At 45.5% G+C, this 22061-nt stretch overlaps 1 protein-coding gene across 2 annotated transcripts in view; it reads left to right on the top strand.

The window, feature by feature from the left end:
- The first annotated feature begins 2755 nt into the window (after positions 1–2755).
- The window catches only part of LOC130876873 (solute carrier family 22 member 21-like), a 32417-nt gene continuing 13111 nt past the window's right edge, over positions 2756–22061 (top strand). For both annotated transcript variants that reach the window (XR_009057367.1, XM_057773554.1), the window contains exons 1-2: positions 2756–3597; positions 13437–13540. Coding sequence is in view for 1 of the 2 variants with exons in the window: in XM_057773554.1 (XP_057629537.1) it covers positions 3205–3597; positions 13437–13540 (497 nt within the window). In the remaining variant the exon portion in view is untranslated. The remainder of the gene's footprint in view (positions 3598–13436; positions 13541–22061) is intronic.

The following is a 22061-nucleotide window of genomic DNA, read 5'->3' as shown; positions in this document are numbered from 1 at the left end:
TCCTGAGCCTTTGATGTGTAGTTGCCACCCTGTGCTAAAGAGTCAGAGTCATATCAAATAGATGTACAGTTCATCCATTGATCTGCAGACTCTGCTGAACACTGTCTTCACACGTATCACCCGATCATAGGACCAATGCAGACAAAGAAGTCTTTCCAGATCTGAGGGCATGGCTCAGTTAGCAAAGCGATGGTGGAGCATGAGGATGTGGTGTCAAAACCTAGGAAGGCTGAATGTGGCCTTTATGAAATATAACCATGACTATTAAAAATACTAGCATGCACAGGTCCTGGGTTAAATCTCCAAAACCAAAAAAATCCAACCCCCCCCCCAAAAAAAAACCACAAAAAACATTGAAAGAAATTTTCATAAAATAGGAACATCTTGTAATGTTCAAACTATTAGCAGATCCAAAATTTTAAAGGCCTTAAAATTATACTATCCACTAAGGTAACCACTAACTAGAAGTAGCTGCTAAGTATTTAAATGAGCATGTCACTAGATTCAATTGAAATGTCCTATAAAATACACACTGAAGTCTTAAGACTAAGTATGGAAATAGGGATTAATGATTTTTGATAAGAATCAAATGCATTTTAATACTTTCTATGCCAATTTTATGATGAAATGATAACATTTCAGATACATGGGGTTAAATATATTATTACAAGTTGTTTCATACATTTTAAAGAAAAGTTTTTCTTACAGTGGTGGGATCAAACGCAGGGCCTGGCGCATGCAAGGCAAGCACTCTCCCACTGAGCCACATGTGATATTTTGTGTGTGCTCTAACAGATAAAGCTTGCCTAAAGATCAGAGGGCAGAGCTAGCCACTAGTTAACCAGGGAGTGGTGGCACACACCTTTGATTCCAGCACTTGGAATCTCATGCCTTTGATCCCTGTACTTGGGAGGCACACGCCTTTCATCCCAGCACTAAGGAGGAGGAAACAAAGTGATATGGCTGGGTGGAGAGAGGAATAAAAGGCAGTAGGAGACAGGAGCTCAGCCCCTTCTGTCTGAGAATTCAGTAGAGGTAAGAAGTCCCTTTAGTGGCTGGTTCCTTTACTTCTCTGATCTTTCAGTATTTGCCCTATATCTGACTCCAGGTTTAATTATTAAGACCAATTAGAATTCACGCTACAGCCCCACCCCAGCTCTAAAAATTTTTAATATGCAGCATTGCCAGGTAAAGCCCAGGACACCTGCTGACAACTCAATTTCACCTAACCCTCCCTTCAGGGGACATAGTTATAATTAAAATTGTTTCTTCTTTATCTAAAATTTGAGTTTAACCAGGTAGATTTTTCATTTATTAAATCTTGAAATTAACATGTATTAACTTGTATTGATTAATTAATATGTATTAATTGTATTCATATGGTTAATTTTAATTGTGATGGTTAATGTCAACTTTACGGCATCTAGAATCATCTAAGAGAGACACCTCTAGGCATACCTGTGAGGAAGTTTCTAGACTGGGTTAGCTGAGCTAGAAAGATGAACCTTAACAGTGGGCAGGCCTGGGGTCCAGGACTAAATAAAAAGGAGAAGACGAGCTGAGCACCTGTATTTATCACTCCTGGCTTCCTGACTGAGCACAAGTGGCAAGCAGCCTCTACTCTGGCCACCATGCCTTCCCAGAGTGACTGACTCCACCCCCAACCATAAGCCCAAACAAACCCTTCCTTCCTTCAACTGGTTTTCTCCAGCATTTTGTCTCAGCAACAGGAAATGTTACTAATACAAGGGCTACCAAAACAATTTTAATTTAATACTGTATACCTGTTGTGCTCACCTGCTGTCCCTGCTACTTGAGGGAAAGAGACAGGTGGTCATTTGGGGTCAAAGTGGTAGAAAAAAATCAGGTCAATACATCAAGCTCCATTTCATAGATATAAATAAAAAATATTACTTTAGAATCACACAATTGCTATTTTTATAATCGATCTTTCTCTAATTTCAGGAAATACCATTTGCACAAAATAATGGCTTTCATTGTGAGATTATTTGTTTTGAGGCTGTATTTCATTGTGTATCCCTAGCTGGCCCCAAATCCACAGAGATCCTCCTCCTTCTGTCTTCCTAGTGCTAGGATTAAAGGGCCCTGCCACCAAACCTGGCAGGTTTTTTTCTTTGTTTGATATTTTTACCAATCAGCTCCTGAGTTAACTGTAAAAATAACTAATCAGAGGGTTTAACCCTAGACTAAGATCCTTAACCTTGAAGCTAAATTTTTACATTTGCTTAAATCAATTTGATGAAAGAATGATTTCTTAAGAACATAAAGCACAGAAAGGAATCGGAAAACTAAAGTTCATTGTTCGCAGCCTCATGACCACGGTCTCAAAATCTGTCTCAATCATTTCAGTGAATATTATAATTTTATGTGAATGGGCATTTTGCCCGCATGTGTTTTTGTGCACCACGTGTGTGCCTGGTGTCCAGTAGGGGAGAAAAGGACTTTCGTTCCCCTGAAACTGAAGTTACAGAAGGTTGTAAGCCACCGTTGTGTGCTGGGAATCAAACTCAAGTCCTCTGAAGGTGCAGACTCTCGGTGGGATACAACGAAAAGTTAAGAGGGGAGGCTATTTAATACTTAATATCTAAGCCTTCCCCCACTGAACACCCAGCCTGGTCCCCAAGTCCCTAAAGGGGCTCTACTTGGGGGTGTGGCCTCAAAAGGCCCGCCTCCTTTCCAGCGGAAGCGGGGAGCTACAGAGGTCCCGCCCCCAGCACCCCCCCCCAGCCCCGCACACTCTTGAGGAGACCTCAGCTCAGGGCTGCCCTTCACTACCCGCCCAATTCTGAAGCCAGGCTCCGACCCGCTTCTGCACTGCCCAGCCAGCTCGGAGTCCTGGGCCGGGGCCGGCGCCCACCGCGGGTCACCCAGGCTCCTACCCTTCCCACTATGGCGTGCCTCAGAGCTGACCCGCAAGGCGGGCCCTGTGGCCTAGGCCCAGACCCAGAGCCCGTCATGGCCTCACACCTAGGTATGGTTGGCGCTGGCGGGTCTGAGGCGGCGGGAGAAAATCACGAGCCTGCCCCTTCATAAAGGTCAGTAAAAGCCGTCCGCGGGCCGCTGGTGCGCGACTGGTGTTCCGCACGCACGCCGCACGCCCGCACGCGCACTGTACACTGTGCCCCGTCCCCTGCGCCCGGCTGTCTTCAGGTTCTCCATACTCGGTGAGCAACTAAGGACTGTATGTCAGCCTACGATGACCTGACCGCCTTCCTAGGCGAGTGGGGCACCTTCCAGCGCCTCATCTTCTTCCTCCTCAGCGCCAGCATTATCCCCAATGGCTTCACTGGTTTGTCAGCGGTGTTCTTGACAGCGATCCCGGAGCACCGTTGCCGCGTACCGGACACCGTCAACCTGAGCAGCGCGTGGCGCAACCACAGCATCCCGTTGGAGACGAAGGACGGACGACAGGTGCCCCAGAAATGTCGCCGCTACCGACTGGCTACTATCGCCAACTTCTCCGCACTAGGACTGGAGCCGGGACTGGACGTGGACCTGGAGCAGCTGGAGCAGGAGAGCTGCCTGGATGGCTGGGAGTACAACAAGGACATCTTCCTGTCTACCATCGTGACCGAGGTAGGTGGCAGGTTCCTGTCAGCATCTGGTGATAAATGCGGGCGACGGTTGTAGTCCTTCGTCCAAGGCACAGGCTCCCCGGTGATGGGCATCCTCCAGTCAGGACGCCCAGGAACACAGATTTATGAAATGACTTCTAGCCACGGTGTGTCCCTCAGAGCACAATTGTCAGGCTGGCCATCCGTCCTTAGAGCCACATTGAAGATGAAGTCCAGAAGGTCCTGCTTCTAGGAGAAGCCCTAAGGTTCTGAGTGGTGCGACTTTGTCTAGTGATGTGATCCAGAGGCCTCCGTCTCAGCGTTTGTGTTCAGAAAGGGATGCTCGGCAGAACTTTTCTAAGTTAAGGAAGCATGTGTCCCAAACTCTCTTCCTTTTCTCTAGTTACTCTCCCTCCTTCACTAATCCTCACCCCAAATGAAGTCTCATCCTGCCCCATGAGAGATGCCCCATGAGAGATTCCCCAAGAGAGATGCCCATTGAGGATTCCCCATGAAAGAGGAAAGATGCCCCATAAAAAATTGGGGTTTTTTGTTTGTTTGTTTGTTTGGTTGGTTGGTTGGTTGGTTGGTTGGTTTTGGCTTTTCCAGACAGGGTTTTTCTCTGTGGCTGTAGAGCCTGTCCTGGAACTAGCTCTTGTAGACCAGAGGATTGCTATTTCTTGAGGACCCCTGGGTCTGAAGATCTCTATTCAGGGTGACTTTAGGGAGGGGGTTGAGACCAGGTTTCCTTGTCTTTGGAGCCTGTCCTAGAATTAGCTCTTACTTTTCCTTCTTCTGGATTTTTTTTTTTTTTTCTGAGACAAGGTTTCTCTGTAGCTTTGGTGCCTGTCCTGGAACTAGCTCTTTTAGACCAGGCTGGCCTCGAACTCACAGAGATACACCTGCCTCTGCCTCCCAAGTGCTGAAATTAGAGGCATGCCACCACTGCCTGGCTATTATGGGTGACTTTATATGGAGTCCTTTCCACAGTATTCTGAGACAAGAGCGCTGGTGGGGTTTAATTATGGCGTGTAGCCTTCATGTGGAGAATGATGGAAACCTAAATCCTCATCCCCTTGCTCTTTATTCTTCGGTGACTCTGTCCGACCCATTGCAGTCTCTCAGCTGGAGATGTGACATGCTGTTTAACGGTGCATGTGGATGTGTTTTGGGGACTTAGGCACCAATTGTCATTTCCTGGGCTCTCAGCAGTACTGAGTATGCAGAACAATGAAAGAGCCCTATGTGATACCATTGGGCACTGAATGTCAGGGATAGGGATTGATCAGTTAGGCCTCCTGGAGGAGATAACTTCTTGGTGAACCTAGCCATTAGGTCCAGATCCAAGAGCAAGAAATGGTTACAGGAGGATGTATAGCAATAGCAATAAGGAGAAGCTAGGGGTCCATGTATGGCTTCTAAGCCTCCTGGAGGCCGGAGACTGAGCTTCCCTCCTTATGGAGGCTCCCAGGTATGTTGTTTCAGGGGGTTGTGATCCTTCAAGGGTAGAGTCTGAGAGTGTCCCCGCAAAAATCACTGCCTGCTTTCTTTGGATGTTTGAGAGTTGGTGTCTCCAAAACCTATGCCTAACCTGCTACCTAAGTAAGTAGTTAGAGTGAAAGTTAAAGGCGGTGGTGGCGCACGCCTTTAATCCCAGCACTCGGGAGGCAGAGGCAGGAGGATCTCTGTGAGTTCCAGGCCAGCCTGGTTTACACAGTGAGTCCCAGGACATCCAGGCCTACACAAAGCAAAAATGAAACAAAAAGCCAGTACTGACTAAGTTGGTTAGTGCTTTTGATCTGTGAGTCCACAGAGAAGAGATTCTCAGTTGCTCCACATCCTGGTCTCCAAACTCACAGTGCTGGGAAGCAGTGGGATCTGACAGAGGCTACTGGGCGACACCAGCTCCTCAGATCTGTTTCTGGCTGCCCAGAGACGGGCAGTTGAAATCTAAAGGGACTTACTGACATCTCTTGAACTTTTACCCTGACCTTGAGGGTACTGGGTCACTTGTGTCACTTGCCTTCACTCACTGTCATGCTGCTTGCTGCCTAAGGTGGACGCAGTACTGTTGAGCTCCCCAGAGGAAAACTAAGCAGCAAAAGTCCAGATCCTTTTGACCTACCGCTGCTGCCAATGTCATCGTGTCTTTTTTTTTTTCCCCAATGGATCTGGATGTTATTGAGCTGTCTTAGCAGTTTCGTAAGAGCTGTATGCCCTTTCACCTACTTACAGGTCAGCAGTCTTTGCGGGAGGCGAGTTTAATACTTTACTTAGCTCTTTTGTTTGGGAATACTGGAATGCCTTACTTGAAGTTCAAGGCTTGTCCTCTTAGATGAGCAACTGCTGTTGAAAGCTGCTGCATTAACATTCTGATGACTTTTTCCAAGACCTGATCTCTTTCAACCCACACCTAGCCTGCTGACCATAGCAGCTAGTCAGTCCCCTGCCTGCTAAATGTCTCTAAGCCTGCCTTCTATCCCAAATCAAAGTAGAGGTCTTTTAAGTACACTAGTATTAAATAATTATTCTCCTCCTCCTCTTTCTCTTCCTCCTTCTTCCCTTCCTCCTCCTCCTCCTTTTTCTCTTTCTCTGTCTCCTTCTTCTCTTCTTCCTCCTCCTTCTTCTCTTCCTCCTCCTCCACTTCCTCCTCCTCCTTCTCCTTTTCTCCTCTTTATTATTCTCTTCCTCCTTGCCTTTCTTCTCTTCCTTCTCCTTCTTCTCTTTTTCCTTCTCCTTCTTCTCTTCCTTCTCCTCCTTTCCTTCCTCCTCTTTCTTCTTCTCTTCCTCCTCCTCCTTCTTCTCTTCCTCCTTCTTCTTCTTTTCTTTCTTCTTTCACTTTTGAGTTAAATATATGCATGAAATACTAAACTTTGCAATAGATTAGATTTCTATTTCTCCATGAGTCTTTTTTTTTTTTTTTTTTTTTTTTTTTTTGGTTTTTCGAGACAGGGTTTCTCTGTGGTTTTGGAACCCGTCCTGGAACTAGCTCTTGTAGACCAGGCTGGTCTCGAACTCACAGAAATCCGCCTGTCTCTGCCTCCCAAGTGCTGGGATTAAAGGCGTGCGCCACCACCGCCCAGCTCCATGAGTCTTGACAGGATACTGGATGGGGGAGATTTTTTTATTGAAACATCTTTATTGGATGATTGGGTGAATAATTTATGAGATATTTTATAATGCTTAAGAACTAACTGATAGACAAAAGATAAGCTTGAGGAGCCACAAGATTGACTGGAATGCTTTCAGGGAAATGTGATTCTCCCCCTCCTCCCCCACTTGGCTCTGTGTGTATTGAAAACCAGGCAGTTGGGTTGGCCAAAAGAAAGAGATCCTTTCTATGAGGTCAGAGAGCTTTGTGAGACCACGTTTCAGGAAAGCTTGGTGAGCTACATGCTTGTAGGCTGGCCCCTCTTCCTGCCCCTTGCTCATCTCTGGGACACCTGGCAACTCCTACCCACCATGCTGTACTTCTGATCCAGGACTACCCCTTCTTCTGAGAACCTGCCTGTTTTTTATATTACTGTGCCACCTGCTCTGTGGTTTCACAGAAACCCTGCCAAGCCTGCAGGCAGAAACATTTCTGTATGGCTTTCTGGTGCCTATGAGTCCGGACTCCTTCAGCTGAAGTCTGGCATGGCGCTGCATTGTCCTACACCATACCCATCTCTGCTTTCCATGATTCTCTTGCCAAGGCATCAGCAGGACTCCAGCTTGTTCTCTAGTGTTCGAGACTAGCTTTTCCGGCTGTCTTGCCTCTTGCCTAGGTCATCTTGGAAAGTGGGAATTCTTCCCACCATTATCCACAACCCACTGGATGAAAACTCCTAGCACCCTAGTTGGTGGGTTTGGCATGAGTCTAATAAATAGAGACCAGAGAACCTTGGAGCCAGGACCTTACTGCTTACCTGTGTTAGCCACCCCCTCGCCCACGCCCTGCCCACTTCTGAGATCCACAGACACTCATCTTTGCCTTGGTAGCTACATGGCAAACCAAAGCCACTTGCTGGCCCTAACTCCTTGTGCACACACAGCCATAGTAGACACAGCTGAAGGAGCAGTCACACTGAGCCCTCTCTTACTGAGAACCAGCACTCTGGATCAGGGTTCAATAGTGACACAGTCAGGAGTCATAGAGCAAAGAAAAGAATTCATCCTAAAGATGAAAGTCTGGAGTTCATCTGGACTCTGTGCAGATAGGCACAACACCGTAAAGGAAATGATGGTGTTGAAGGGCGGTGGCCCTTTTATCCATTGAGCCACTCAGCCATGTATCATTTAGTTCCCAGGTCATTGCTCTGTTCAGGGCACGGTGGGCATGACAGAGGTTGTTAGAGCAGGTACTACTTCTCTTTCCTGAAAGCCCTGAAGCAAGGATCCACTATAATTTTTTCTTCAATTTTATTTTGTGAAATTGAGTCTTGCTAAGTTGACTAGGCTGACCACAAGTGATCTTCCTGCTTCAGATTCCTGATTGTTGGGACTATAAACTCTCACCATTAATTGTAATAGGATTCACCATTAATTGTAGTGGGGGACAGAACACAATGTTTTAGGGAAAGTAGGAAGTGAGACCTTCTAGTGTGCTTGGTCACTGATGCAGACACACTAGGTACATCTCAGGGTGATTTGTGCCTCTTGGACATAGATCCTATCACTTCCTCTTCCAGCTAGTTCATGGGTGCAAGAACATTTAGTCCCAGAAGACTGTATCCTCTCTTTCTCCTCCCTCCCTTCCTCCCTCCCTCCCTCCCTCCCTCCCTCCCTCCCTCCCTCCGTTCATCCCTCTCTCCCTCTCTCTTTCTCCCACCCCTTTCATCCCATTGTTGAAAAGAATATTCATTATATATGAGGTAGAGATGTGCTTTTTTGGCTGAGAGGTGACTCAGGGTAAGTATGCTTGCTGACACTGGATCCCAGCTCCCACACTGAAAAGAGGAAGGAATGGAGGGAGGAAGAAAGGAAGGAAAGTATTATCTGAGGTTTCTGTCCTGCCCAGTTCCCACAGTTGTTAAGTCCCAAAGAAATCACAAAGAGTTCTACATCAGTTATAAACTGATTGGCCCATTAGCTCAGGCTTCTTATTAACTCTTATAACTTATATTAGCCCATTATTCTTGTCTGTGTTAGCCACATGACTCGGTGCCTTATTCGGCGGGGCAGTTACATCTTGCTTGTTCCATTGCTGGGCCAGGACTGCACATTAGGACTTCCTTCTTCCCAGAATTCTCCTGTTTTCATTTGATGTGGGAATGATTTCTTTCTAATCTGTTGCTTTTATTGGTTAATTAATAAAGAAACTGCCTAGGCCCATTTGATAGGCCAACCCTTAGGTGGGTGGAGTAAACAGAACAGAATGCTGGGAGAAAGAAGCCGAGTGAGTCGCCATGATTCTCCCACTCCAGACAGACGCAGGTTAAGATCTTTCCTGGTAAGCCAGCTCATAGTGCTACACAGAATATTAGAAATGGGTTAGATCAATATGTAAGAGTTAGCCAATAAGAGGCTAGAACTAATGGGCCAGGCAGTATTTAAAAGAATACAGTTTCTGTGTAATTATTTTGGGTAAAACCATGCAGGCAGCATGGGTGCCGGGGACGCAGCCCCGCTGCTCTTATTACAACATTCATTGACCCACCTATACTTCCTCCCTGGCTACTGGCCAATCAGTGTTTATTTAAAATATAATTGACAGAATACAGACAATTGTCCCACACCAGGAAAGGGGTGTGGGGCTTATGAGATGTCTAAGTGTTAAATAGCATTTTGTGCTCATCCAGAGGACCTGAGTTCTGTCTCTAGCACCCATGGGCAATTCACAACCACCTGTTATTCTGGGTCTAGAGGATCCAGTACCTTCTGGTCTACACAGGCAAGTATACACTTGTAACATACACTCACATAAACACATAAAGTTTAAAAAGTCATAGACAAAATTCTAAAATCATTTTTAAAAAGAGAAATAGAAAGCTGGGTGTGGTGGGGCACACCTTTAGTATTAGCATTCCAAGAGGCAGAGGCGGTGGCTCTCTGAGTTTGAGACCACAGCAAAGCCCTGTCTCAGAAAGCAAGAGTGTGGAGGGAGCCAAGCATAGTTATGCTGTTTAGTGAGAGACCCTATCTCAAAGGAATAAAGCAGGACACCCAACATACTCCTCTAGTCTCCATGTATGTAGGTATAAAGGCCTGTACAGACATGCCTGCACATATACTACATATGCATTACATAATAAAAAAACATATCTTCTTTTATAAAAGCTCAACAGTTGTTTTTTTCTTAAAGATTTATCTTTGTGAGTATTCTGCACGCATATGTTTGAAGTACCACATACATGCAGTGGCAAAAGAGGGCATGGGATCCTCTGACAAAAAACTCATCAGTGATTGAGACATAATTGAAATAAAGAGTCTATCTAAGTGGACAGTTTGGAGAGCTCTGGCACCTATGTTAACATACCCTTGAACCCACTACTACTAGAGAGACACATTTCTGACTAGAAAGAAGTGTGGACCCTGGTCATAGCTGTTCTCGATTCTCCAAGTTTGGGTCCCTTCTTCCAGTTCTCCATCTATGAAGCTTGATGCATGGCCAGGACTTCAGAGCCACCTACCAAGTAGAAGAAGCATTGATGGTCCTGTCTTCGGGTGCTTTAGTTATAGCTGAGTAGCCAGATGAGTACAGGAATACTAGGTTCGTGTGTAAGCTCATCAAGCAGGAATGTGTAACTTTGACTATGATCCCACCCCTCCAACCAGAATTCAGGCCAAGTCCAAATGCCTACTGCATTGGATATGAAGGTTGGCAGGTGAATGAACAGGTGGGAGTCACCCTGTGCTTTTGAGAACCCTTGTCCTTAGCTGACTATTCACAGGCTCCCTATAGCCAGTAGGAGACAAATATTAATGTAAGCCAGGCCCTGGGAGGTATCAGGGACTGTCAGTGGGAGTCCCTGTAGGTGTCCAGGTAGGGAAGAAAACCCTGTGAAGAGATAATGAAAACCCAGTTCAAATTGACTTCATCAAACTGGATCAGACTTTGATGGTTTATTCCCAATATATTTAAGCCTAGTGCAATTTTGGGGGAAAAGTTTCCTGGTGTAATACAATTCCCAGTGTACAAAGAAGAGCAATTACGTTGAAATGCAACTCAGAGTATAGTCGTTTCATCCACGAAGATGGGTTCTAGAGATAGGCTGTTTGTACTAGTTTAAGGGCCTAAGGGTCTGGCCTAGTCTGTCATATAGATAGCATAGAGGTCATTTGGGCTATGAGCCATCTCAAGTCCTAGTTGTAGGAGCTTGGGGGAGCCTCTGGCTATCAGGGTCACTTAGATAACTAGCCACCTCCAGTCCTAGTTGTGGGAGCTTGATATGGCCTATGGCCTGGCCAGACAGATAACACAAATCACCAAGCAGTTAATCACTTGCAAGTCTCAGCTTTCTGGATGGAAGAAGAGGTTTTTCATCTTTCTTATTGGAAAAACAATCCTGTGTGCTTAACATTCCAGGTTTCTCTGGTGATCTGTGGGTACAAGGACCTTCATGCTATGCTCCCAACAATGTCAGTGGTGGGTGGCAGCGTAGTTATTTCATTGAGTTCACCTCCTACCCAGACTAAAGACAGGATAAATCAAGTAGCAGGAGTGAAAGCCTGAAAGATGCTGCCATGCCTACCTATAGATGAGTTTGACTTGCTTTTATATGCTATCCAGCCTCGAAAGTGTGTTTGGGAGACTTATTGAGGTCCACAACTCTAGAACTCAATTGTAGAATCCTGTGTACATTTTCTTTTCCTTTTTTTAAATTTAAATTTATTTTTTTAAAACAATCTTTTCTCATTTTACATACCAATCCCAGTTTCTACCACCTCCCCTCCTCCTGCTCCCCCATCTTCTCCTCCACCCCATCCCTTATTCACTCCTCAGAGAAGATAAGGCTTCCCATGGGGAGTCAACAAAATCTGGCACATGGCTTTGATGCAGGACCAAGGCCCTCCCCACTATATCTAGGCTGAGCAAGGTATCCCTCTAAAGAAAATGGGCTCCAAAAAGTCAGTTCAAGCACTAGGGCTAAATCTTGGTCCCATTGCCAGTACCCTTACAGACTGCCCCAGCTATACATTTGTCACCCACACTCAGAGGGCCTAGTTTGAGCCTGCTGTCAGTCCAGAGTCAGTGAGCTCTCACTAGCTCAGGTAAGCTGTTTCTGTGTGTATCCCTATCATGGTCTTGAATCCTTTGCTCATATTATTGTTCCTCCCTCTCTTCGACTGGACTTTGGGAGCTCAGCCCAGTGCTTCACTGTGAATCTCTGCATCTGCTTCCTTCAGGCTCTATGACCATTAAGATAGTCATCAATCTGATTACAGGGGAAGGCAAGTTCAAGCAATCTATCCAGAATTGCTTAGGGAACACTCATATCACAAGGACTTTGCTCAGATGTATTCATAGCAGCATTATTTGTCGTAGCCAGAACCTGGAAACAACCGAAGAATGGCTAAAGAAAGTATGGTACATTCTTTTCCTTTTTTACCTTTCCTCCTCCACATCTTCCTTTTTTTTTTTTTCTTTAACAAAAGACATGATCTGATGCAGCCCAGATTAACCTTGATATTAACAACCTTGAACATTGACATTCTGATTCTTCTTCCCGGGCTGGAGAGATGGCTCAGTGGTTAAGAGCATTGCCTGCCCTTCCAAAGGTCCTGAGTTCAATTCCCGGCAACCACATGGTGGCTCACAACCATCTGTAATGAGGTCTGGTGCCCTCTTATGGCCTGCAGACATACATGCAGACAGAATATTGTATACATAATAAACAAATAAATATTTTTAAAAAAGGGTTTTCTGATTCTTCTTCCCAAGTGCTGGGATTATACGCATGAATCACCATACATGCTTTGTGCAGTACTAAGGATTGAACCAGGGCTTCATGTATGCTAGTCAAGCACTCTACCAACTCAGCTTCATCCCAATCTTCTGAATGGATTTCTTGTCTAGCATGGATGTATCAGTCCCAAACCATCACAATGGACGTGTTGATAAACAGCTTCCAGCAACTTACCTCATTTCATCTTTGTTTTAGCAAAAGTAATACATTTTATCGTATTTGAGAATGAGTAACCATAATGTAGCCTATGACAAACAGCTTCACAGAAGCTCACATGCTACCTGCCATCATTGACTCCTTCAGCTTTAGGACGCAAACCATTCATATGGCTTTAGCAGTCACATATGGATGGTGGTCACTATAGGAACATTTATCCATCTACCTAGTATCTGGGTGCTAGCACCACCAAGGCAGGTGGAACCTGGAGGAGCAAGAGCATCTAGGTCCTGATGCTCAGCATGCTTGACTCCTGCTGGTCTCTGCTTCCTTTTTGACTTGGAGATCAGCTGTCCACAATTATCCCCTAACTCATCCTAAGTACATGTTACTCCAAAGTGAAGAGCTAGTCGTATGCCTGAGGCAGCAGTGGAGGTTCTTTATGGGCAGCCAGTTGGGTGCCCTCCACACCCAGGTACAGGTGGACTGCATGAACCCAGGACAGCAGAGAGGCCTGGCTGTTTATTCCTCTGCCACCAGCCTAGAAGACATTCTCTGTGAGATCAGTACTCTCCCAGCCTCTGCTGAGTGCTGGGGAGGCAGCAGGCTCTGTGGAAGGCAAGCAATAGTCTATAAGAGACAAGATGGCGGGGAGGCTCCTGCTTTCTCTGCATTGCTGCCCAGATGAGCCATTGCTTGTGTTAGTGAGCACATATACTCAGAACATTCAGGGATGCAGGGTATTTCAGTTCATTTAACAAGAAGCCTTACATTTCAGAAAAGAAGTGAGTGATGCATCCCTTTGCTTTTCCTACAGTGGAACCTGGTGTGTAACAATGACTGGAAAGGCCCTCTCACCACCTCCTTCTTTTACGTGGGTGTGCTCTTAGGCTCCTTCATTTCGGGACAGCTCTCAGACAGGTAAGGTGTCTGGTACTGATCAAGGAGTATGTTCCTTTCCTTTGATTTTAGCTGATGGTGTTCTCTTAGACCATAGCCATTTGTTTCAGAAGCAGCAGCATCTATGTCTAGCATGGACTTCCAACAACTTCCAAATGGGCCAACCTCTCACGTAATTTCCCAGTTCTTGCTGAGCAGAGAAACCTGAGCTAGCCAAGCCATGCGTACCCATGGTCCAATGACCAGTTGCCTTGCCATGATTCACTTCTATATACATGTGGCCTCCTTTCCCTGGGAGATTATAGCACTCTCTTATGAGAAAAAAGGGAAAGAGAGGTTGACGCTATCCATGTGTGGATGTGCTGTATTGTAGAGCACTAGGCAATACCATGGTGCCCACCTCTGTATTCTAAAGAAAGGGTTCTTTCTCCCTGAGCAAGGTAAGAGAAGATTGAGATCTCACTGGTCAGTTGGTGGTGTGAGGAGCAGAACTCTGGTGTCCCTTAGGTAAGTGGCCTGTGGTTATAGCACTTACTGTATGACCAGGATAATGGATGTTATTTGTTACAAGCATGGTATTTATACAGATTTAAAGCTTTTATCTGAGTTACATCAATGGCTCAGAGAATTTTTAAAAACTTGAAATTAAAGCAGTGGGTGATGGTGCACACCTGTAATTCCAGTATTCAAATGGCTGAGACCACAGGAGCAAGAGTTCAAGGCCATCTTGGGCTACTCAATGAGAACCTGTCTCAGAAGCCAAAAGTAACAACTCATAAAATTATATGAAAACGGTTAGGGATTATATATATGGAGTTGTTGTTATGTTTGATCAAGGTCAGTAGTTTTTGTGAAGTTCTCAGAAGGGTCTATTATGCTATATCCCTTTCTTGGAGCTTTGTGATCTATCACAGACTCCTGAGGTCAGAAGAGAGGTTTGCTCCGGAGCTTTGGCCATGGTGGCTCCGATAGAATTCTTCTATACCCAGTAGAGGGTGCTGCAGCATCCGGCTCAGAGAAAAGTCCAGGCTGAGACAGAATGTTATTCTGTCTGGGAAGTAAAGCTCTGTCACATACACTAAGGTGATATGATTACACATTTTTATCTATGGATCATCATCACTTCATTACTCAAAATTTGGGGACTTTGTGTGTTGTTTTGTATGTTTTTATTTATTATTTGTGTATATATATTGGAGATGTATGTATGCCAGAATGCCAAAACATGCATTTGGAGGTCAGAAGAAAACTATGGAGTCCCACTTTTACTTCCAGAAATCCAACTGAATTCATAAGGCTTACATTTGCTTTTTGTGGGTCCTTTTTTTTTCTTTAGATAAGGTCTTTCTTGCCTTATGTGACCTGGTATTTGTTATGTAGGCCAGGATGACATTAAACTTGGGGCAGTCCTCCCGCACACCTTCCTGATGCTAGAAATAAAAGAATGTACCACCACACTCAGCTAATGAAAATTTACATAAGTGTATATTTCATTAGAATTATTTTCAGGAGTCACCAAGTGATTAAAAACAAAAATACTCAAAGCTACCAGGTGCATTAAAGAGGTCAGTAGGCTGCCAGTTGTGTTGGCACACTTCTTCAGTACTTGAGGAGGCAAAGACAGGTGGTTCTCTGAGTTTGAGACCAGCAGTGTGTTCTAGGACAGCTGTTACACTGAGGAATACTATTTCACAGAGACAAGAAAAATTAAAAACTAAAGAGGTCAGTAAGCTGTGACCATAGATTGCCAACTCTGGATTTCCCTGCTGGAAAATGATGTTTCTCTTAATCTAGTAACAAGCATCAACAGATGGCTTTCATTGGTTTAGCAAATATGTAGTATGTAATGAGTGTCAAACACTGTTCTACATACAGCAAACCCTAAATGTCAAAGAGGTAACCATATCCTTACAACCCTCTGAAGCAGGAACTGTTATTCCCATTCTATAAGAGTGGAAAGTTAAACACAGTAGTTAGGTTACATAGGGGCAAGTAGCTGGTTATACTGAGGCCCAGAAAGACTTGATCCTTTGGTTTTCTAGACTACTGTTAAAGACTTCTGCTCACCTGGAACTTGCATATTGGCAAGGCAAATAAATGGATTCAACTTACTGAGGAATTGATTGTTTTCCTTGGCAATGGGAAATAATAATACCAGAGGCCAGGGTACTGTGAGAATGTCTGACGGGGCCAGAGGAAGCTTTACTGAGAAGCAAAGCATGAGCTGAGAGTGGGAAGATGAGTAGAAATTTGTGTCAAAAGTGGTGGAGAGATGAAGAGATTCCAGGCAGGAGGAACAGCCATGCAGTAAAGTCTCGACCGAGGCTGGGGAATAGAAGTCCACTGTGGCTGAGGTCTGGAGAGTAGGGTAGAGACAAAGGGCCAGAGGCAGGCAGAGGCCTGAGCAGATGGGCAAACTGGGCTTAGCTTAGATCACAACCAGGCATTTGGGTTCAGTGAGAAGCCTTGAGAGTTTTTTTGTTACTTTTTTTTAAACTTGAGTGTGACTATCAGACATGCATTTTAAAAAAGAATTTGACAGTCTAGTACTGATGGAAGGAAAATAAGAGAAACCTTTTTTTCTTATGCACACACACTCTCTCTTTCTCTCTCCTTTTAGTTTTTGGTGTTTTGTTTTTTCAATACAAGGTTTCTCTGTGGGACAGCACTGGTTTTCTGGAACTCCCTTTGTAAATCAGGCTAGCCTTGAACTCACAGAGATCTGTCTGCCTCTGCCTCCTGGGATTAGGCGTGCACTGCCACACCCAATTTACAAGAGAGAACTTAAAGGGATCAATTAAAACATTTTCAGTGGTTCTTTCAGAAGATGATAGGGGCTGAGCATAGGACCAAGGCTGGAGAGATGAGAGTGAAATCAGGAAGACTTGCCGACTGGTCACATGTGGGGAGTGCGGACAGAAAAGGCCTCTGCCTTCATTGCTAAGACAGAGAACCACATTTGCAGGGGAGACATTGGATACAATAGGAAGGTATTGAATTTGGGGTGATTACAAGACCTCTAATTGGAGAGATTCAGTGTGTTGTTGGATGTATAGCTACTCCGTGAGAGGTTCCTGTAGGTGTAATGGCAGAGGAGGGGCAGGAGCAGGCTGAGAGGTTCTTCAGGTAGAAGTGAGGAATTTAAGGGTAGAATGACCACTGAATCTCAAAGGAATTGATTTGATGTCAAAATCAAGGAGGAAGTGCCCAAGCTGAGTGTAGAAACCACGCCAGTTGTGTGCTAGGTTAAATAGATCTTTATGAGCCATCTTAAGAACCTTTGTGCCATGCATGGAACACTGTGATCACCTGAGGAAAGGGGAAGTCCCACACTAAAGGGTTTGCTCCCAAACAAACAATGGAAACAAAATTCATGAGCATGCTAGTCATCACCTACAGAGGGGGATGGAGTGTGTTGGAGACCTTCTCTGAAATTTTTGAGGCAGGGAGCTAGGGATGTAGCCCAATTGGTGAAGTGTTTGGCTAGCATGCATGAAACCCTAGGTTTGATCTACACACCGAATAAACCAGGTGTGATGGTGCACCCCTGTAACTCCAGCACTTAGAAGACAGAGGCAGGAGGATTACGAGTTTAAGGTCATGCTCAGTTACATAGTGACTTACAGGCCAGCCTGGGATACATGACACCCCTCTCTGAGTGTGTGAGTGTGTGTGTGTGTGTGGTGTGTGTGTGAGTGTGTGTGTGTGTGTGTGTTGGCTTTTGCACCTGAAATCTCTTTTAAGCAAGCTTGCTCAGCCTGGAAATGAAAGCACTGAGTGCTGTGTTCTGACTGCGGTCCTCGCCTGCAGCGCCCAGCACTGCCATAGCCTGTTACACAGCCAGAGACGTGCTGGGGCTTGTGAGGACGGCTCTGCACCTTACTACTTCTGAGTACGAGGCTGACAACTAAACCAGATTATGGCCTCAGTTGGTGTTCAGAGGAGCAGCAATAACTTTTTAATATGGGAGAAATGTTGAGCTTTCTTCCTGGCATATTATTAAGTCGAAATTAAAATGAAATTAAGATAATTTTATATTGTCATGCCTTCCCCCCTCCCTGAGATAAAGCTTCTCTGTGTAGCCCTAGCTGTCTTGAAATTCACTCCATAGACTAGGCTAGCCTCAAACACAGAAATCTGACTGCCTGAAATTGAAGGCATGTACCATCACTGCCTAGCGCATTGTCATGCCTTTTATGTGACAATATCAGGCTATCATTTTGTATTATGAGAGGTTCAACACTGGGAAGAAGTAGATTAATAGTTCCTGGTTTTGTAAATATGTATGTTTGCCATTTTGTTGACAGCCTTTAAAAGTGAGGTCTGTGGGTGGGCGAGATGGCTCTGGGTAATGGTACTTGCCAAGCTCAGCCACCTGATGTCTGTCCTAGGGACCCATGTAGTAGAAGGAGAGAACCAACTCCAGCAAGTTGTTCTCTGACTACCACATGTACTGTGCCACCACCCCATCCAGAAATATAACAAAGTAAAAACAAAGTTCAAAATGAGGTTTTCTGGTCTAAGTATGGTTGTGCATGCCCATAATCCAGGCACTAGAGGCTAAGCAGGAAGGCAGACTTTGAGGGTAACCTGAGCTATATGATAAGACTTGGTTTAAAAAAAACCAACACTTGAGAGGCAGAAGCAGGTGGATCTCTGTGAGTTTGAGTCCAGTCTGGTCTACAAGAGCTAGTTCCAGGACAAGCTCCAAAGCCAAAGAGAAACCCTGTCTCAAAAAGCCAAAAAAAAAAAAAAAAAAAAAAAAAAAAAAAAAAAAAAAAAAAAAAAAAAAGCAAAAGCAAGTTTCTTTTCTTCACAACCTCCAGCTGCCAAAGAGTAGTGGTATGAGAGATCTAGGTTCCCTAGGTCTCTCTCATCCTGAGCAGCCTTTGGAAGGAAAGGGGTAGAGTTTGTACTAGACTGCCTTGTACCTGTGGCATGCCCTCCTTACAGAACAGTGCACAAATGGGAGTCTCCTTCTTGACTGTCTAATAGCTAGAATGCCTTTTGTAATTTGAGCTCCCTTCTTCCTCCAAAGGCTTCTGTTGGGCAGCTAATGCTTGCCGCTCAAGCCCTGTGTTCATCACACACACACACACTCCCCAGCCATAGTGTATATGCTCATAATCTGGCTCCTCTCTCCTCTTAGTGCTTTTTCTTGGCCACACAAATGGCTCATGGTGGCAGTTTCCATTACTTCAATTCCTGGACTTCCTTCACAGCACCAAAGAAAGTAAATGGAAAGTGTGTCATAGGATTAATGACGGTCTCTCATTCTAGGCTGAATGCTCCCCCTCTACCAGCAGTTTCTTTTCCTTTGGATCTCGCCAGTTCCTTATTGTCAGAGAGATCATCTCAGGATGCCCAGTCCCTGCCCTTAGAGTCTGAGTTCCTTTGTTGTGTTTCCATGGACCTGGGGACCATTCCTTTTATGCCCTCGTCTCAGTGTGTAATGGTGTGTCTGGTAGCATGGTTGATTAAAGCGTGATTGATATTGTCTCACCAATCAGACAGTAGCTTCTTGAGGGCAGAGGTGGCATTCTTTTAAAGCTGAAATATTCCCAGTCCTAATATAAGAAAGTAAGCATTCATTGAATGCACATGGTATGAGCCAGCCCAGACCAAACTCAAACAGAATCTGCTGCTTTCCCCAGATTGACTTGTTGCTTCCTTTTTTTGGCACCCACTTTAGCAACAACAAACCAACAAACACATTTGTTTTTTTAAAGTAAATACAGATACAGAAAGTATCATAGAATAATTGTATGGTTTGATGAATTATTCCAGGAAGTAAGCCGAAAGGTTTTGCACTTGTAGTCCAAAGGTGGGGAGGGATTGAGGTGGATTGTTCTTTTGGAGTAGGAGATTTATTAACATCATAGATAGGCAGACAGCAGCATGACAGGAATATGGGGAAGAGTTCAGGCCCGCGTGCATAGTGGCAGTCTCTTCTACACTTTTCATAGCAAGGGGTCTGGGAAGGAGATTAAAAAGTTTCCTTTTATCCCATGGTTGGCTGTTGCTGGGAGTAATCAGAGAGTGATAAGTTCAAGAATGCAGGTGATGAATAAACATCTCCCTTAAAGGGTCATGACTGGGGGAGTCTTTAAGGATGGGGAGGGTTAGAACCAAGAAAAAACAAGTTTACTTTAGTTCTGGAAGCCAAATTTAGATTCTGTCATTGTCACAGTTCAACCACAATGGAGTGGCCTAACAACTACCAGCAAGTCAATCAGTAGAACTTTGTGCCTCAGAAGCCCATCCAGTGTCTGCCCCACCCAAGTTAGCACCCATGAGTAACCACTTCCAGGCCTGGAGACGCACTCAGCAGTGAGTGCTCACTGCTCTTGCAGAGGCCCCGAGTTCCATTCCCAGTTCCCACATTAGGCAGCTCCCAGCTGTCTCCAGCTCCAGCTCCATCTGTGGGGGATCTCATTTTCTGGTCTCTATGAGCACCTGTACTGACACATGTATGTATCCCCTACCCCACAAACATATATGTACACATTATTCAAAACAAAAATCTGCAAAAAAGCTTCCATTGAATAAGGTTATAGAAGAACCACTTCCATGTAAACAGCTGGGTGCTTTGCTTTATAATCCCAGGGATGGAAAAGCAGGAGCAGGAGCTTTTTTTCCAGCCACCCTAAGCTAATGGGTGAGTTCTAGATGCCAGTGAGAAACCCTGTCTTAAAATGAGGTGAACAGATCCAAGGGTCACCTGATGCCATGTGGCTCAGGCAAGCAAAAGTCACCCATGGGGCTGCCTGGGTCCTCATAGTCTGATGTACCTGAAGGCATCCACAGGCCCACTAAGTGCCTTGAGCACCAGGTAGGTAGTTGCCATTATGATGAGCAAGTCTATGGTGGAGAAATGGGAGAGAAAGAGAAGCAGAATTGTTCTTGTGCTATGGTAAGAGGCAGTTCTGAAGAAGTGAGGGTGGTGATGAATTGACTGATGTTGGTGACCTGCCTGACACTGGGGCCAGGGTAATGTCTAGGCCCAGACTGCAGCTGAGGGTCATGTCTGGGTCCATGGCCCTACTGCATCCGGGCTCTGTGTTGATGTTTGTGGCTTCTGATATGATGAAAGGACATGCAGATGCTAAGGGTCTGGGCCACCACCTACATGTTGGTGTCCAAGGGCCATAGTGCTCAGGAGGCATGCCAATCTGAGTGGCCTGTTCTGCCACATAGAGCCATGGTGGTGCCTCAGCTGCTGCCAGTGACCATGTCTGAGTCCATGGCCCTGCTACAGCCAGGGTCTGTGTTGATGTTCTGTGACTCCTGATACCACTGGGGGCTGTGCAGATTCCGGGATCTGGACAACCACCTGAGTCCATATTGGTGTCCAAGGGCCTTATTGCTACTGGGGCCATGCTGCCGTCAGGGCCATGGTGACATCAGGGCCTAAGCTGCAATTGGGGGCCGTGTTCCTGCTGCAGCAGGGATCTGTGATGATATCCATGGCCCATGTTGCCATAGAGGGTCATAGGAACCATGTATGTTGAAATCCAAGGGTCATACTGAGCCAAGCCTGTCCCTCCCTGGCCCTGGGATAGCTGGCTCTGCCCCTTGCTGGACACTGCAGCAGGAGAGTGGCCCTGCACCCCTATGGAAGAGCTGTCCACCCACACTGCTGAGAGCTGGTCCTAGTGGTAGGGGCCTAAGAGAGCTGGCTCTGTCCCTCGCCTGACCGGGCAGCTCAGCTACCACCCAGACCCACATCCTGAGCCTTGGGTTGGCCCACACTAACGTCTACCCCATCTCTGACGTGCTGGAGTGTGGGAAGGGACTGGTGCTGCAGCGATAACTGCAGGGCAACAGCAGGCTATCTGAGAGGAGTTTCAGCAAAAGTGCAGTGATGATGCTGTACCAGAGGCCTTGAACTAAACCAGTGGCTCATTGCAATGAATATTTTGTGGGTGGGGGCTGATTGGACATACTGCATGAAGTGCCACAATTCCTGGTACCAATAGAATGAATGAAGAAGTATTATAAAGATTGAGGAGTGAGGTGAGTTTTGTTTTAAGTAATTTGGGGGGCGTGCTGCAGGGGTGAGGGAGGGATGTGGAGGGACTGGGAGATGGATGGTGTTGGGGCGCATGACATGAAATTCCCAGAGAATCAATAAAGAAATAGGTTTAAAAAAATGATGTGGGCAGCTTCTGAATAATGACACTGAGATTGACTTCGAGTTTCTGCATGCATAAATACACGTGCACAGGAGAACACGTATACACACACACACAAACACACACCAAAGAAAACCTCCAAACTGAGATTCTTGTTGTAAAGAAGATATGTAAAGAGAGCAGAAAGCTTACGTCCAGGGAAGGGATTGATGCGGTTTTTGATGGTACTCAGTATAACTACAACACAGTAGGCAGATGGACACCTGCAAACCTGAGGAAGCTTTGTTTCAGGTGTATCCGAGGGTGTTTCCCACAGTGTGAGAGTCTACATGGACTGAGGAGAAGGTCCTCCATGCAGACAGTGTGGGTGAATGTATTCTCCAAAAAGAACCATGACCAAAAGAAAA

The sequence above is a fragment of the Chionomys nivalis genome, chromosome 7 (assembly GCF_950005125.1).
Source record: "Chionomys nivalis chromosome 7, mChiNiv1.1, whole genome shotgun sequence".
NCBI lineage: Eukaryota > Metazoa > Chordata > Mammalia > Rodentia > Cricetidae > Chionomys > Chionomys nivalis.
Note: the sequence above shows the minus strand (reverse complement) of the source record. Positions and strands in the feature narration are given on the sequence as shown.